This window comes from Parambassis ranga, chromosome 15 (assembly GCF_900634625.1).
Source record: "Parambassis ranga chromosome 15, fParRan2.1, whole genome shotgun sequence".
In the NCBI taxonomy this organism is placed as follows: Eukaryota; Metazoa; Chordata; class Actinopteri; family Ambassidae; genus Parambassis; species Parambassis ranga.
In genome coordinates this window covers 17,043,954-17,057,605 of record NC_041035.1, presented here as the reverse complement: position 1 = coordinate 17,057,605, position 13,652 = coordinate 17,043,954, and the positions used below count along the sequence as shown (strand labels likewise).

Sequence of the window (13,652 nt, the reverse complement as noted above, 5' to 3'; positions counted from 1 at the left end):
TCATTACTGTTAACTTGCAAGTTGATAGCCATACATAATAATTGGTCCTCTCTGTATAAACTCATTGGGTTACCCTTTTGCTGTGTGCCTTTATGTTTCTGAAGGCAATTAAGCCATTAGTTAAACATCTGACCTTTTCTTCAAAGTGTTTTTCTCCATAATTTCTAGCGTCCCTGCTAAGAATGCGCTGTAATGAATGCCAGGGGAGCTTCTCTGAGCACAGCATCCTTATGGTAGACAGGTTGCTTATCAGAGTCCCTGATGACTGGTGTTTTTTTTTTTGCATTCACTGATAGCCATCAATTTTTCATCCCTCTGAGATCCTTGAACTGAGCCTGACCTAACCCCACTGACCTCTAATCAGTCACTGGGTCATGTGGCCTGTACTTTTTGATCCTATTAATGGTGCTGACAGAGAAGAACCATGCCCAGCTACTGGCTATAGTGAGGTCATCCAGGGGTGCTTTGATGCGAGCATCTATAGGAATGCAAATGTGACCGGCTGCCTGACCAGTACATTACAATAAGAATAACAGCAGCCTGGGGCAGACAGTGCAGCTGCCCCCATTAGTTTTAATCGCCAGGTTACATAAAAGACAAACATAATTAAGCTCCGAGTGTGTCACATAGGAGACAAATGTATGGGGCAGCCTGTGTTGTTTTGAGACTTGTCTGACCTGAGTGAGAACCTGAGGGTGATTGAAGAATTGTTTAAAGGGACAGATGGGTCAAGGGTCATAATGGATAAGTCAGGTCACCCAGGGTTGTCAGCAGTCTGGTTCATCAATTTTGTCTCATACCTCAGTCACTCAAACGCCCCAAAGCTGCTCTGTTTTACATAGTATCTTCAGTGTGACTCACAACAATAGCAAGCTGCTTTCCCCTTTTAGCTAACCTGTAATTTATCACACAGGTGAGTGAGTATGTGAGAGTGGTATTGTCAGAGCTTTAAAGTGATCACCATCCTTCAGTTACTCCCATGTGAGTAATTAATCTAAAAAAACCATCAATAAAACAGAGAGGAATGCTGCATAAAGAATTTGCAAGGATCTCATTGAAACACTATGGCTGGAATCTTTCTGGCTCATGAATAACACTTAAAACATTTCAGAAGGTTTTTGTAATTAATTGACACTAAAGCAAAAGAATTCAAGTTTCATTTTTCAACATTTGTAAAGCCACCTCATTTATCAGTGAAAGCTGATGCTGTGAAGTCAGTGGAGGTCTCTGCTCGCTTATTTTGAGCTTGGTCCAATAGAAGTAAGAAAAACCAGTTTTGATTGGTTTTCTGTAATTTACTTAAATTATTTTAATTCTCTTATTTTGCACAAGGCCATGTTTTAATGATTCCTTTCCTATGATTCCCCACTCAAATCAGGCTAATTCTAAGGCTGAATAGTCAAAAACCAAATATCCCTATTGATAGTATTCATGAGGAAACTAGTACTATTCAGTATTCTAAAGGCAGACCATCTGTTTACTTTAATTCCCAGTAATTGTGATATATATTTAGCATACAGGGCAGAGTTACTGTATACTTAAGGTTTGGATCAGTTTTGCAGCTTTTAGCGGCTCCCCTTACTGTAATTAAAGCTTTCACGGTGTTAGGAGCCTGTGGGTGTGTGAATGTGGGCATGGGATTTTTTTGTTGTTTTTTTTTTTGGATACATACAGGATACTTGTTAATGTGCTTTTGTGTAGGGGAATGGTCAATGCCAGAAACTAGACAGTATAATCTGAAATGCATTAACTTTACATTAGCTTTCACCAGATATTCAATTTTGCTTGCATTTGTTAAATGGGCTAATATGCTCTTATGCTTTTCCTGCTTTTGCATGTATACTTTTTCATGGCCCCTCGCCCAGGCAAACTTCAACCGTGTCATTAAGTCTGCTGCCTGGAGCTCAGGGCAGTGTATATATACTCTGTCCTCTGCAGAGGCGGGCATCCCCAGCAGGGTCTGCCTGTACCACCCTCCATATGGTGGGTTGTTATTAGCTTTCTGTTGCCCGGGTGCCCAGGAGGTTCATCAAACCCTAGAGTTCCATGTCTCCACAGCCCAGTTTCTGCTCTGTGATATATCTCTCTCTGGCCAATCGGATAAGTCACACATGACTTCACCACACGAAAGAACAACAGCAGCCTGGAGCAGATGTTGCTCTGCACACTGCCCATGGAGTGGAAAACTGGTTTTTAAAAATCAGTATCTCTGTTGCTGCTAAAGAGTTCACCTAATCCAGGGAAGCAGAGACGTGGTCTTAAGACTTAAGAGTTTACATCTTCAGGATGAAAATGCAGCAGGGTTGTCACATGAAATGCTACTTGGGTATAATATCAGTGAGTTGTGACAGCTTTGCCTGCTTATTCCACACAGGGCAGCTTGTTTAGGGTAATATTGCAATACATTGCTGCTCATAACAGTAAGTTACTGTCTGTAGTCAAAATATAATGGTGTGAGTTTTATTTTGAAATACATTCTGATTGTTTTGTTGTCATGATTGAAATTTGAATCTGCTAAATCCCAAATTTCTGGTATTGTAATGTCTCTATGTTATGTTTTCCTTGTCAGCAATATAATTATATGAATAATTTAAAAACTGGTTGTATGAGGCTTTCAGGTTTTACTTAAAGGCACATATATGGAGAACTGAAATACTAGAAAATAGCGTTGACAGCAAAGCAGGTTTAAAATAATATTTAGAAACATGAAAGTGATATTATCAGTAGGGTTTTGTTCAACTCAAGGTAAGAAGGAGCAACGTTACTTTTGTCCACTTTTTATTCTGTAATATGACCAATATTTTTCATATTCAAGTGTGTATGAAAAAAAGTCACTGGTTTCTTAAAAAGCTAAATACAATAAGCATTGGATCAAGGCACATACAAGACTGGCCAAAGGGCATACAATGCACTTTGGTTTTCAATTGTAAAGAACAGTTAACTTCAAATTGTGGCAACAAAAATGTGTGTTTGGAAGATAATACAAAATAATACTCATAACAAGGAGTTGCTGACACTGTGGTAATTCTAATGAAAGCCAACATGTTTCTTGTTTTTGGCCGGGTGACTAGAATGACGTATGGTACATGGTACTAAAGAATGCCGCCATTGTCATTTGGCCATTGTTGGCTTGTACAAATAGAGATAGTGGGGGGTCCTCTGTGTCAGCCTGTCCTGTCTACTCATTTTGAGGAGCAGAAAGCTCCTTAAGGTCGGTGTGCTTTATCTGCCCTGTGCTGTGGCCTACAATCCTATCAGAAACATCGGGACCCTGCTCGGGTTGCTTTTTCTGTTTCTTCTTCTTCTTCTTGCTAACAGAACAAAATAACACACTGAACATAGCAGAGAGAAAACGCATGGCACCTCATCTATAGTTATCCGACCTCCACACCAGGGTGAATTCTAGAGTAAGATTCTTGGTCCGTAGCATGTGGAGACTGCCGCTGCCTGCTCATTCTTTTAGAGGGCAACATGCCTGCTTTGTGGAATAATTGATCAGCTGTGCCTTAGGTTATGTCGTTATGTCACCCATGTCATTTTTTTGCCTTTTTGTTTTTCTGACAGCCACAAAGTTAAAAGAATGACCTGTGCTTATACTACAAGGTTTTCTAAAGTCTGATTGTTCAACACAGCAATGAAAACCCACTTTCACAGTTGACAAGTCATCATATCTTAGTAGAACACAGAGTTTCTTTTGTTGGTCGATAACCTTAAGCAAAGGAAATACAGTACAAATTACTACAAATCCCTAAAATATAGAATTGCAGTTAGTTACAATACCCACTGATGGTTCAGTGATGGCCTGCAACTGGAACGTTCTCCATCTTCATAAAATGTCCTTAAATATAAATTATATGGCAAATGTACAGAACATTGCTTCTTTAGTCTTATAGATCCAGTGTTTTGTAAAAGTCTTGCCACTCTTTTTAAGTCACACACTCCTCTTGAATGTCCATGTGCAATATCATGAATGGGAATGGTCTGAATCTGGTATTCCACTGTCTCTGTAGCTCCTGTTGTTAATACTGTTCTCGCTGTGTGGACTTTTGTATAAACTCAGGCCATTGGGTGGGAAAATTGTGTGTATCACAAACTCCTCCTTGGACACAGGCAGGTGATTTATAGGTATCATTTGAAAAGAAGTTTCTCGTATTTCTAAGATGGAGTTGTCCTTTTTAGTGCCAGCCTCAGCATAGTCATCCTTTCTCCGACGGCCTTTGTTATAGGTGCAGTTCCTGGAAAAAAGTGAACCGTTTCTGTGGACATACCAGCAGACCAGTGCCAACATGATTATTGCCAACAGAGCCACAGCCCCTCCAATGATGGCAGCCAAAGGCAGACTGGAATTTTTGTAAGGCTCTTTCTCCTGCTCTCTGTTTAAAGTTGTTGTCGGGTGGTAGGATTTGTGAGAGCCAGTCTCCGTCTCGATGCAAACAGGGGTCTCATCTGACAGGTAAATGTTGCTGGTCTCCATGGGAACCATGCATATTCTATAGGATGACTCTGGCTCCAGTGCAGTGAGCAGATACTCCGTCCTCTCCCCTTGCACAATGGTCTCAGTGATGGAGCCAAAAGCAGGGCTGTGTCCCAGCTTTAGCCAGCTGAGTCGTAGAGCTGTCATGGGTTGTGACACCCTCCATGATATGTGTATTGTATCTGCACTACTTGACTTCACACTGATGGTGATGATCTTTCTGCCTGAAGAGGTGGTAGTGCTGTGATAATTCTTACTGATGTCAGGTCCTTTTACTGCAGGCCTTTTAGTCACAAACGAGGGCCACCGGGGCTGTGATGGGCGCAGAGTGTTAGAGACTGTGCTTGTCTCATATGTGGGAAAGAGTTCTGAATCTGTGCAGTCAAACATGTCTGTAGTCAGGTCTTTAATTGCCATGCCTCTGACCTTATCAGGACCCTGGCACATGAAACCGCGCACATTCACTTTAGATGGTAAAGACAGCAGCCAATCACGCACCCATTTCATCCTGCAAGTGCATTGCCAGGGGTTGTTGCGTAGCAGGAGCTGTGTCAGATTGTCCAGATCTTCAAATACACTCTGTGGGAGGCTGGTCAGGTTGTTACCAGACAGGTCTAGGCGATACAGTTGCCTAAGGAAGGCAAAAGCTCCAGGCGGGACCCGATTAATGTGATTATCTTGTAGCTGCAGCTTTTCCAAGCTGGTGCCTGGCAAGTTAGCTGGCGGCTCAGTCAGGGAGTTTCTCACTAGTGAGAGCTCAGTCAGGTTGATCAAGTTGATGAAAGCCATCTCCCCAATCCCACGGTTGTTGAGCAGGTTACCATCCAGGATTAGTCGTTTCAGGTTAATGAGATCTTGCAGCGATTGCTCCGAGATGGAGGAGATGCGGTTGTCATCAAAGCGTAGCTCCTCAATGCTCATGGGTAGGCCTGAAGGGATAGTGCTTAGGTGATTTCTGGAGAGGAAAAGCAGTCTGAGGTGATTACTGTCCCTGAAGGCCCCCTCTTCTATGCTGACAGCTGATACAGAGTTATCATCCAGGTGCAGTTCCTCAATGTAGGGAATTTGGGCTAAAGAACCATGAGTAATCATCCGAACGTTGTTCTCCTGAAGGTGGAGCTCTTTTAGCCCAAGGGGAAGGTTGGTAGGGAACTCATCCAGGTTGTTACAGTAAAGGTAGATCTTCTCCACATTTGTGAGCCTGCGGAGCTCTGTTGGAATGCCCGAACTCTTAATCTGATTGTTCTGCAGAAAGAGCACTGTAGCATCCTGGGGTATACCAGTAGGAATGGAAGTCAGGCCACGGTCATTACAGTAGATGAAGGTCCCATCACAGCGGCACACTCTGGGACATGAGGCAGAGGTCACTAAGGGGTTAGCAAGACCCAGCAGCAGCCCGATCCGGATGAGGAAGAGGATAAAGAACTTGCAGTGACGCACCATCTTGAAGGTGTGTGTAGCTGGGCAGTCTAATCACTCAAGAGCCCCTGGGGACAAGACACAAGTGTACAGTTAATGCACAGAGCCAAAGTCCTGTTCTCATTTTTACTAGTTGTTTGAAAAGCTGCCTGCAGCACTTTCTAGATTAAATAAAGAAAGAACTGGTTAGAATCTGTCCTATCGAATTAATCACATAGGTTACAAAACAGTAAACATCATATCTCAGTTTCAGGGAAGATTTGCATCTTTATATTTACTGCAGTCTAGATTAAACTTATAAAAACGAATAGAACGGCTTTCCTCCTGTTTCATAAGAGTTATTTCACCTTCTCAGCTCTGTGAATTGAAACTCTGTGCTTTGACTGTTTGCCCCTGACTTGTGAAATGTTATACATTCACTGGTTGTTTTACATGTTTCTCAACCTCAAGGCTGTCTTTCATCGCTACAGACCACAAGGGGTGAACAAAGTCGGGCTTTGTTGATGAACAGCTGTGAAACTGGCATACCTAAAGCCCTGGTAGATTATTACCAGTGTCTTTGGCTATTCAGTGGCCTCCTGAAAGTGGAAATGTCTCTCCTCACAGAGTACTTTTGATAAAAGTTTAAAGAACATAGAAATCTGAGGGAATTGTCTTGTTTTGATGGGATGTTCTTAGATTACAAGGTGAATTGGTGAACTTAGTTTCTTCTTCCACACAACTATGTTTTTGAGCATAAGAATGAAAACATACTCTCATTTTTCTAAATAGCAAAAATATAAGATATAAGTTGTACAATTCATAAAGTTACAGCACACTACTCTGCAATGAAAAAAACAACAAAGGCAGAAGGTGCCTGTCTCTCATTTGTGTTTCTTTTTTCACCAGCTCTGTGTAGTTCCCTTTTAATTATGCTAATTCAGAATTATTGCTTTAATTATGCATTCCTGTCATGACCTCTCTTCCTGTACGTCTCATTAGAAAATTGTGGTCTGGTCGGTGAAGTGGAAAGAAGCAAAGCCATCCGTTTTTGTCGTACCTGATTTATACGAAGTGGTAAATCCTTTCCTGCCAACAGAAATCCAATCAAGATTTCCTCTTGAATTTGTTCTTATCCTGTCTGAAAGGAAAAGTTTGTCCAAGGGGTTTCTTGTGATATCCTGACCTGGTCAGTGTTTGCTGAGCTGATCCTTGTTTGGACGATGACCTCCTCTGTGTTGTCAGAGGCTCATGCTTTCAATGCCTTTACCATGGCAGATAAGCCTGTACAAAAAGCATCTCCTCTCATGCGCTCTCAGGTGATATTAAAATCCTAATGGCTGCCGCAGCTGTCAGTCTCAACAGCCATAACCACAAATTAGATTTTTGGGTGTTGTATAGCGAATCCTTGTTTTGGACACGGTGAGCTTTAGCAAAGGCTCCTTTCTGCAGTCAGGCCCGGCAGGCATGATGAGTTGACACAAAGCTGGTCTGAGCCATGCCAATCCCCTCTGCCACAGGCTCAATCCGGGCCTGTTCACTTGTGTACTCCGCGTCTTCAGGTAACCCAGAATCCTCTGCTCCCTTGTTGAGCCGGAATACACATTAATCCAGGGCTCTGGTCCTTTTCCTGAAGCAGATAACCAGTGTTGTCCTCTCCACTAAAGAGCAAAACAAGGCAAGTTGCTTATCCTTCTGGGTCCAGCCTCTCTCATACATCTGCAGATTGACTCATGCTGTGACCTCCTCACACCTGGAGAAAAAGAAAAAGACAAAAAAACAAACATTAAGCACCTACACTCATGAATGAGAATAATGCTTCAGTATTGAAAGAAAAAACATTATTTTGCCTTTGCATCATTATTATTATGAGTAAGATTTAATTTTTCTTTTTGTAAACATTTAGTGAACTCGTATAAATCAGTGTGAAACCCTAAGTAAACGATATATCAGTCAGTCCTGAGTGTGTTTTAAAAATGTATGAGATACGGATCTCTGATCTGTGTAACGTTGTGAATTTTTATTTAGAAATGCCCTTTCTTATATGCTATGATTTAGCCTGTTGACCTTTTACAGCCAGTTATATTAACAGACCACATTTCTCTTCTATGGTGATACAAGAAAGAATGTCTGTGCATACAAAAGACAACCATGATCTAGACCCCCAATTCAACAATGGCTGAGGGTGGAGCTCTTGTACCCTTCTTGGTCCAGTTCACTGCACAGCTGAGCTTTTTGGTGTTGAAGAACAAGGCCTATGGTTAAAAACAAACCTACCCCGGGCAGTTTTATAAATGAGACTAGTCCCTATTCTACACATGAGAGGGAAAAACAGATCCAGCCACTGCTTAGTAAATTACTCACATTGTTAAAAGGCTCTCATGACAAATGAAGCCTATTTGAATTTCGTATGAAGAAGAGGAGGGCTGCTGCATCTATCCCTGTCACTCCCAGCTCCTCTCTGTGACCCCTTACCCCACCCCATCCTCTCTTCACCTTCTGTGAATGCTACTTGTAAAAATAGAATTTCCTCTGCCAAAGAAAATGTTATGTTTCCTTTTCACGACACAATAGATGTGTGTGCTTTATATGTAGCCGTCCCTGTGACCTGTTGGCTGCCACTGTGTGCTGTAAAACATGGAAAGGTAAATTAGGAACAAGAGGCCCCGGCCATTTAACAGTTGTAACCCATGACAAGGAGAAGATTAGGGAATTGAGAGGCTTGTAACTCGATTACAACTCCTGAGATGCTGTCTCATAATAACGCCCCCCCTTCCTTCTGTTCCATCTAAACATGGGCCTCAGTCCAGTATTACATTAGTAGTAGATTAGAGTCTGGAAAAAAAAGCACCAGATGTGACCTCTACTAACTTGTGGAATAAAGGAGTCTGACAAGGAGAAAAAAAAAAAGATTACATTTAGTAATGGAGTTTTAGAAAATGGCGGAATGATAGAGAGATATGTGCTCTCTGTCTGTCGGAATGAACTTCTAATGCAGCACTTAGTCAAGCTATTTCAATTTTAAATAGTCCTTTTCACCTAAAAGTTCTCCATCCTCTGCATATTATTAAGTATGTAGTCCTGATTTGAATCATTGAAATCATTACATAAGAAAAAAATGTCCCTGCAATTCTGTCTTATCAAGAGGACCCAGGAAGACCCATCTCCTCTCAGAATAATAAGACTTTTAGGGTTGTGAGGCAGAATGATTTGGCATATATGATACAGCAGAAAATTTCCAGTTAGTTTACAGCTCTGTTAACCATCTGACTCAGTGTCCAGTCAGAGAGACGTAGCTGTTCATTTATGAACACGCTCTGTACAGTGTGTGAGGCTTTATGTCCCGGGCGATTTTTTATCAGCTGTCTGATGCTTACTTAACAAGGAGCAAAGTTAGGCCTTGGCGCTTTTACTCCCCTTTACTTTTTCCACGCTCATCGGATTTCAGGGGAGAGTGGCCCCTCTCCATTGTTCGGTACAAGGCAAGCATGTGGAACGTGTAGCCTCACAGAGGGGGTTTAGGTTTAAAAACCTTTATTTAGACATTTTAAAAATCTATCTTGTAGGTAAAACAGGCAAACATTTTTGAATTTATTTGATCAAAAATGTATAGCCAGCCACTCACACGCATTCTGCATTTACTGTGAGGGTAATGGAGATAAACACTTTTAGTGATGGATGTCTTTCTCCATCGTTCTAATAAGCTCTGCCGGCAGGACAGGGGATTCTCCAGCAGTCAAAGTGGATTCTGCTTCATTTAATCTGAACTGGCAAAGTTAAATTGAGCATCCCGGTAAAATTGTGTGTGTATACAGCTAGTTACCTTTCAGTGGAGTGCGTAGGAGGCTCCCACAAAGCTGGACACTGATAGCTATTGTGAGCCGAACACGCATAAATGCACATTAGTCTGTAATAACAGAGCCCAAGACTTTGTGCCCCCTAGCAGTACACTGCACAAGAAAGGCTTCCGAAAAAAAAAACTCAAATAGAAACAATTTCATGCCTGTCAAAAGTATTGCAGATTATAATGACTTTTAGCTCAGAAAAACACAGAATAATATAACACAGGGTGCATTTAGGGTGGAAGGAGCTGTAGAAGTAGTAATGGCTGACTGTTAAATTATTCATGAGCCCTGAAATTAATTTTGAACCACAGTAGTGCTCTCCATTGGGAAATCAATGTTGTTTGTATCTGCTGTTGATTATTCGTTCTAATTCATAATATAATTTCTGAATTATGATTGATTGTGCACAGTATACAGTAGTTATATTGTTGTTTTCAAATGTGGGCCTGAAACATTGTTTCAGGTTGATAGGTTTACTTATAAAATAAAAATGTACTCGTGTTGGTTAGGGGTTAAGGATAACCCAAACTAACCATTGTGTTTTTGTGTATATATATTTTTAGTTAATGATTTTCTGTAGAGGTGAGTTTTCTCTGTTACGTGTCCTCTGAAACCTTGTTTCTGCACTCTAGTAAATCGTATGTTAAGACACCTGGCAGAGGCCTGCTGTGCTGCCGAGACACAATGGAACATTCATGGTCACATCTGAATTCACTGAGACACAGCCGAGGACAAAAATCTCTGATAGTTTCACGGATTTGGTATGTGGCCTCCTGGTGCTGTCTTTAGATGGGCTGAGCAGATGATACTCTTGCTTGGCCCATCAGGAGCATATATATACAGGCCTTGGACAGACGGGGGTCTCTGTCTTTTGTGATAGCCTGAAAGGAGAGATCTGTAGCAGCTGCAATTGTTTTTCCCCACATGGGGGTGGTAGGCACTGCAAGATAAAAGTGTGTGTGTGTGTGTCTGTATGTGACAAGCAAACAGCAACACACTGGATGCTCATCTCAGCACAGGACAAGACACCTAGCCTGAAAAAGAGGGATATGTTGTCCTCTCCTCTGATTCATCCTACAAATACACCACTGGGTGTTTTCCCCCTGCATCATTTAAGCTTTGCAGCCATGCTTATCCTCTCAGTAAGCAATATGAGTTGATTTGCCCCTTAAGCCTGGGGTAGATGGCAAAATATCCTATTAGGCCTGAGCAGAGTACAGCATTGGATCTGAAAGAACTGTTTTTAGGCTTTAAATTTTCCAGCCATAGAAGATTCTATCTGTAGTGACCTGGTTAGTTGTTAATCTGCAATGTAAATTCCCTCTGAAAGCAAGTGACTGGGGACTTTTGCCTTAGGCACTTATCAGTGAAGACAATTGGGTCTGTCCTCATGTCTGCCATGTTTAACAGAAGCTTTATATGTAGTGTCTCTCAAAGAGAAGGAACAACAATAAGCCACCATTACACTGCTTGACAATTTAAGTCAAGTTTGCATCCATTATAGGGTGACAAACTGAAATCAAGCTGCTGCTCATATACTGTATATATACATCAGTCATTGTTCAAAGCCTGGATGACCTTATCGTTTCATGAAGATAAAGTGCTGTGTGAAATTGGATTAACCACTGTCCCTGCCCTGGTGTTGCTAAGGAGGAGTCCACTTTATTGCCTATGTTGATCTGAGGGGATAAATATCAGTTTGCATGGAGAGAGACGATCGTAGTGAAAAATGCTGCTGTCAGTCGGTCATATGAGCACAAGGCATTATCTTACTGTAGCCTGCGTTTATTTCTGGATGCTTATTAATACGACAGTCATAACAGAGCTGCAAACTGCACCGAAAACTGCCAGCTATTCGTTTGTAGAGGCATGTAACGTTACAGTATGCCGTGTGCGTAAAAATGAGCCGCTGCTTGTGTGCGTACTGGTGCATGTGAAACTTCCAATGGATTTAATTTGGTGCGTTTTTTCGGAGCTCCTTAATGACTGCGCCCCCGCTGCGTAAAAAAAAAGAGGCTCCCACACAGCCTATGATGATTTTTTTTTTGTGTGTGTGTGTGGAGAGGGGTGTTCAGACCAGTTTCAGACATTTGCACAGTAAATTTCAGTGGAGTGGCACATGAATAGTAACCGGTCCGAGCCCATCCAGACAGTGACGCTGGGGAGACGCATTTATCGGAGTTTCTCCAGCTGCCCCTTCATGTCTAACTCCACAGGATCTGCTCTGCAATTTCAGCAACACGCCGGGGTGTCTTCTCGGGCTGCGACACCGAGGCTAAAGCAGACAGCCCCACTAATCCCCTCAAGTTTGCGTATTCACCACTGATTATTTTCCCACTGGCTTAGGGAAATCAAAAGCTGAAATAAGAAGCGAAAAGATTTGGTGCTCCCCGTGTGACTGAGGGCAGAGTATTATAAGAAGAAATTTCGCGTGTCGGGGGGGAAAAGGACCAGGTGTTTGTGGTGTGTGTGTTATAGACTCTGAATTATAGGGGGACGCAGCAAAGAAGCGAAGCAGCAAGTTGCAGACACGAAAGGGGGTTTGTTTTTTTTTTTGGAGATGACGAGCGAGATGAATAATTTGCAGGTCGGGTTTTTATTCGCCAAGATGAGCAGAATGCTGTGCAGTGTGTAAGCTCACGGAAAAAGGAGAGAGCTTCTTTTAGTTATCTGGAAGAAAAGTGCTCCCACATTTCTTTCATCTAATGATAATCTCTAGACACCCAATATTCTTTCTGTGCCAAGTATTGAAAATAAAAAATGGCAACTAATTAGACAGCGTACAAGCAACTCCTGAGTACTTTATAGATCCCCTCTGCCAGAAAGAAGATCCAAAAAAAAAAAGACGAAAAGGATGCATTCCCAACAGGACCGAAGCAGCAAAGCACACTTACCTCTATAATCAACCAAAAAAATGGAAAGTAACAGGTATCCTCTTAAATTGGGGTTCACAGCGGGAAAAATAATAATCCAATCCAGGCTATGAAGAATTAAATTAAGATCCAAAAACAAAAAACAAAAAAAAAGCTCCTCTCACTCACAGGGCTAGAGCAATTTGGAGCTTTATCTGTAGCAGCACTGCTGTGTTTACTGGAGCCCCCCCTCACACACATACACAATCTGTAGGCTGTGCGAGGACATAGGTGCACGGGTAGATCTCAATACAAATGTGGAGTTGTGTTTGCCTCTAGCTTTGCTTCAATAGAGCACTGATGTCATCTGGAGGAGGGGCCTCTCACACTCCCCTCCCTCTCTCTCCCCCTCTCTCTCTCTCTCTCTCCCGCTCTGTGATTGTGTGTGTGTGCATGGTGTGTGTGTTTTGGAGATGCAAGATGCAGTGTTGGTTGGTTACACTAGGGGGAGTGGAGGAAAGGGGAAAGGCACTCACATCCTTGTCAGATGTGTGCACTTAAGATGAGCGAGTAGTCACTGGTTGGAAAGCGATGCTGGCTGACAGAAAAAGACGGAGAGGGTAAAAATAGTGGACATGTACAGTGTGTGTGTGTGTGTGTGTGTGTGTGTGTTGGTGAAAATGAGATACACACTGAGAATTGTAGTCTGTAAATTATAAGTGATTATTTGTTTGAGATGTGCAGGATAATTTGTCATTTATGTCCCAGGTGTCTTCTCCAAAGTGTAAATGCTGCTTTATCTTTTCTAAATGAGATTTAAAAAAAATCCAATGTTTCACTGTTTTAAATCTAACTCTGGTTTGTCCAACAAATTTAAAATCCCTTTGAATATTTGCCATTTTCCTTGTGTGAAGTACATAGCAGACATGCTGTTTTAACTTTGACAGATAATGAATATTTGATGATGTTGTCGCTGTGAATCAGAATAATTTAGAACAAGAATTCAAACTTGTGCTGATTCCTAAAATGTGGGTCTGTGTTTGTGGCTGTGAGTCTATGCTGTGTATGTGTATGTGTTCATAC

At 41.9% G+C, this 13,652-nt stretch overlaps 2 protein-coding genes across 6 annotated transcripts in view; one reads left to right on the top strand and one right to left on the bottom strand.

Annotated features, from left to right (window-relative positions):
• macrod2 (mono-ADP ribosylhydrolase 2) overlaps positions 1-13,652 on the top strand; it is a 353,444-nt gene that overhangs the window by 56,253 nt on the left and 283,539 nt on the right. The gene's annotated exons all lie outside the window — the stretch shown is intronic.
• flrt3 (fibronectin leucine rich transmembrane 3) lies at positions 2,841-12,866 on the bottom strand. Its single transcript, XM_028422744.1, has 3 exons — positions 12,612-12,866; positions 6,933-7,625; positions 2,841-5,961 (listed from the first exon to the last, which is right to left on the bottom strand). Exon 3 carries the CDS (start codon positions 5,915-5,917, stop codon positions 3,965-3,967), a length of 1,953 nt encoding a protein of 650 aa, XP_028278545.1. The 5' UTR covers positions 5,918-5,961; positions 6,933-7,625; positions 12,612-12,866; the 3' UTR covers positions 2,841-3,964.

Excerpts from the sequence above, each read along its gene's own strand:
- flrt3 (XM_028422744.1), bottom strand. The coding sequence starts at position 5,917 with ATGGTGCGTCACTGCAAGTTCTTTATCCTCTTCCTCATCCGGATCGGG.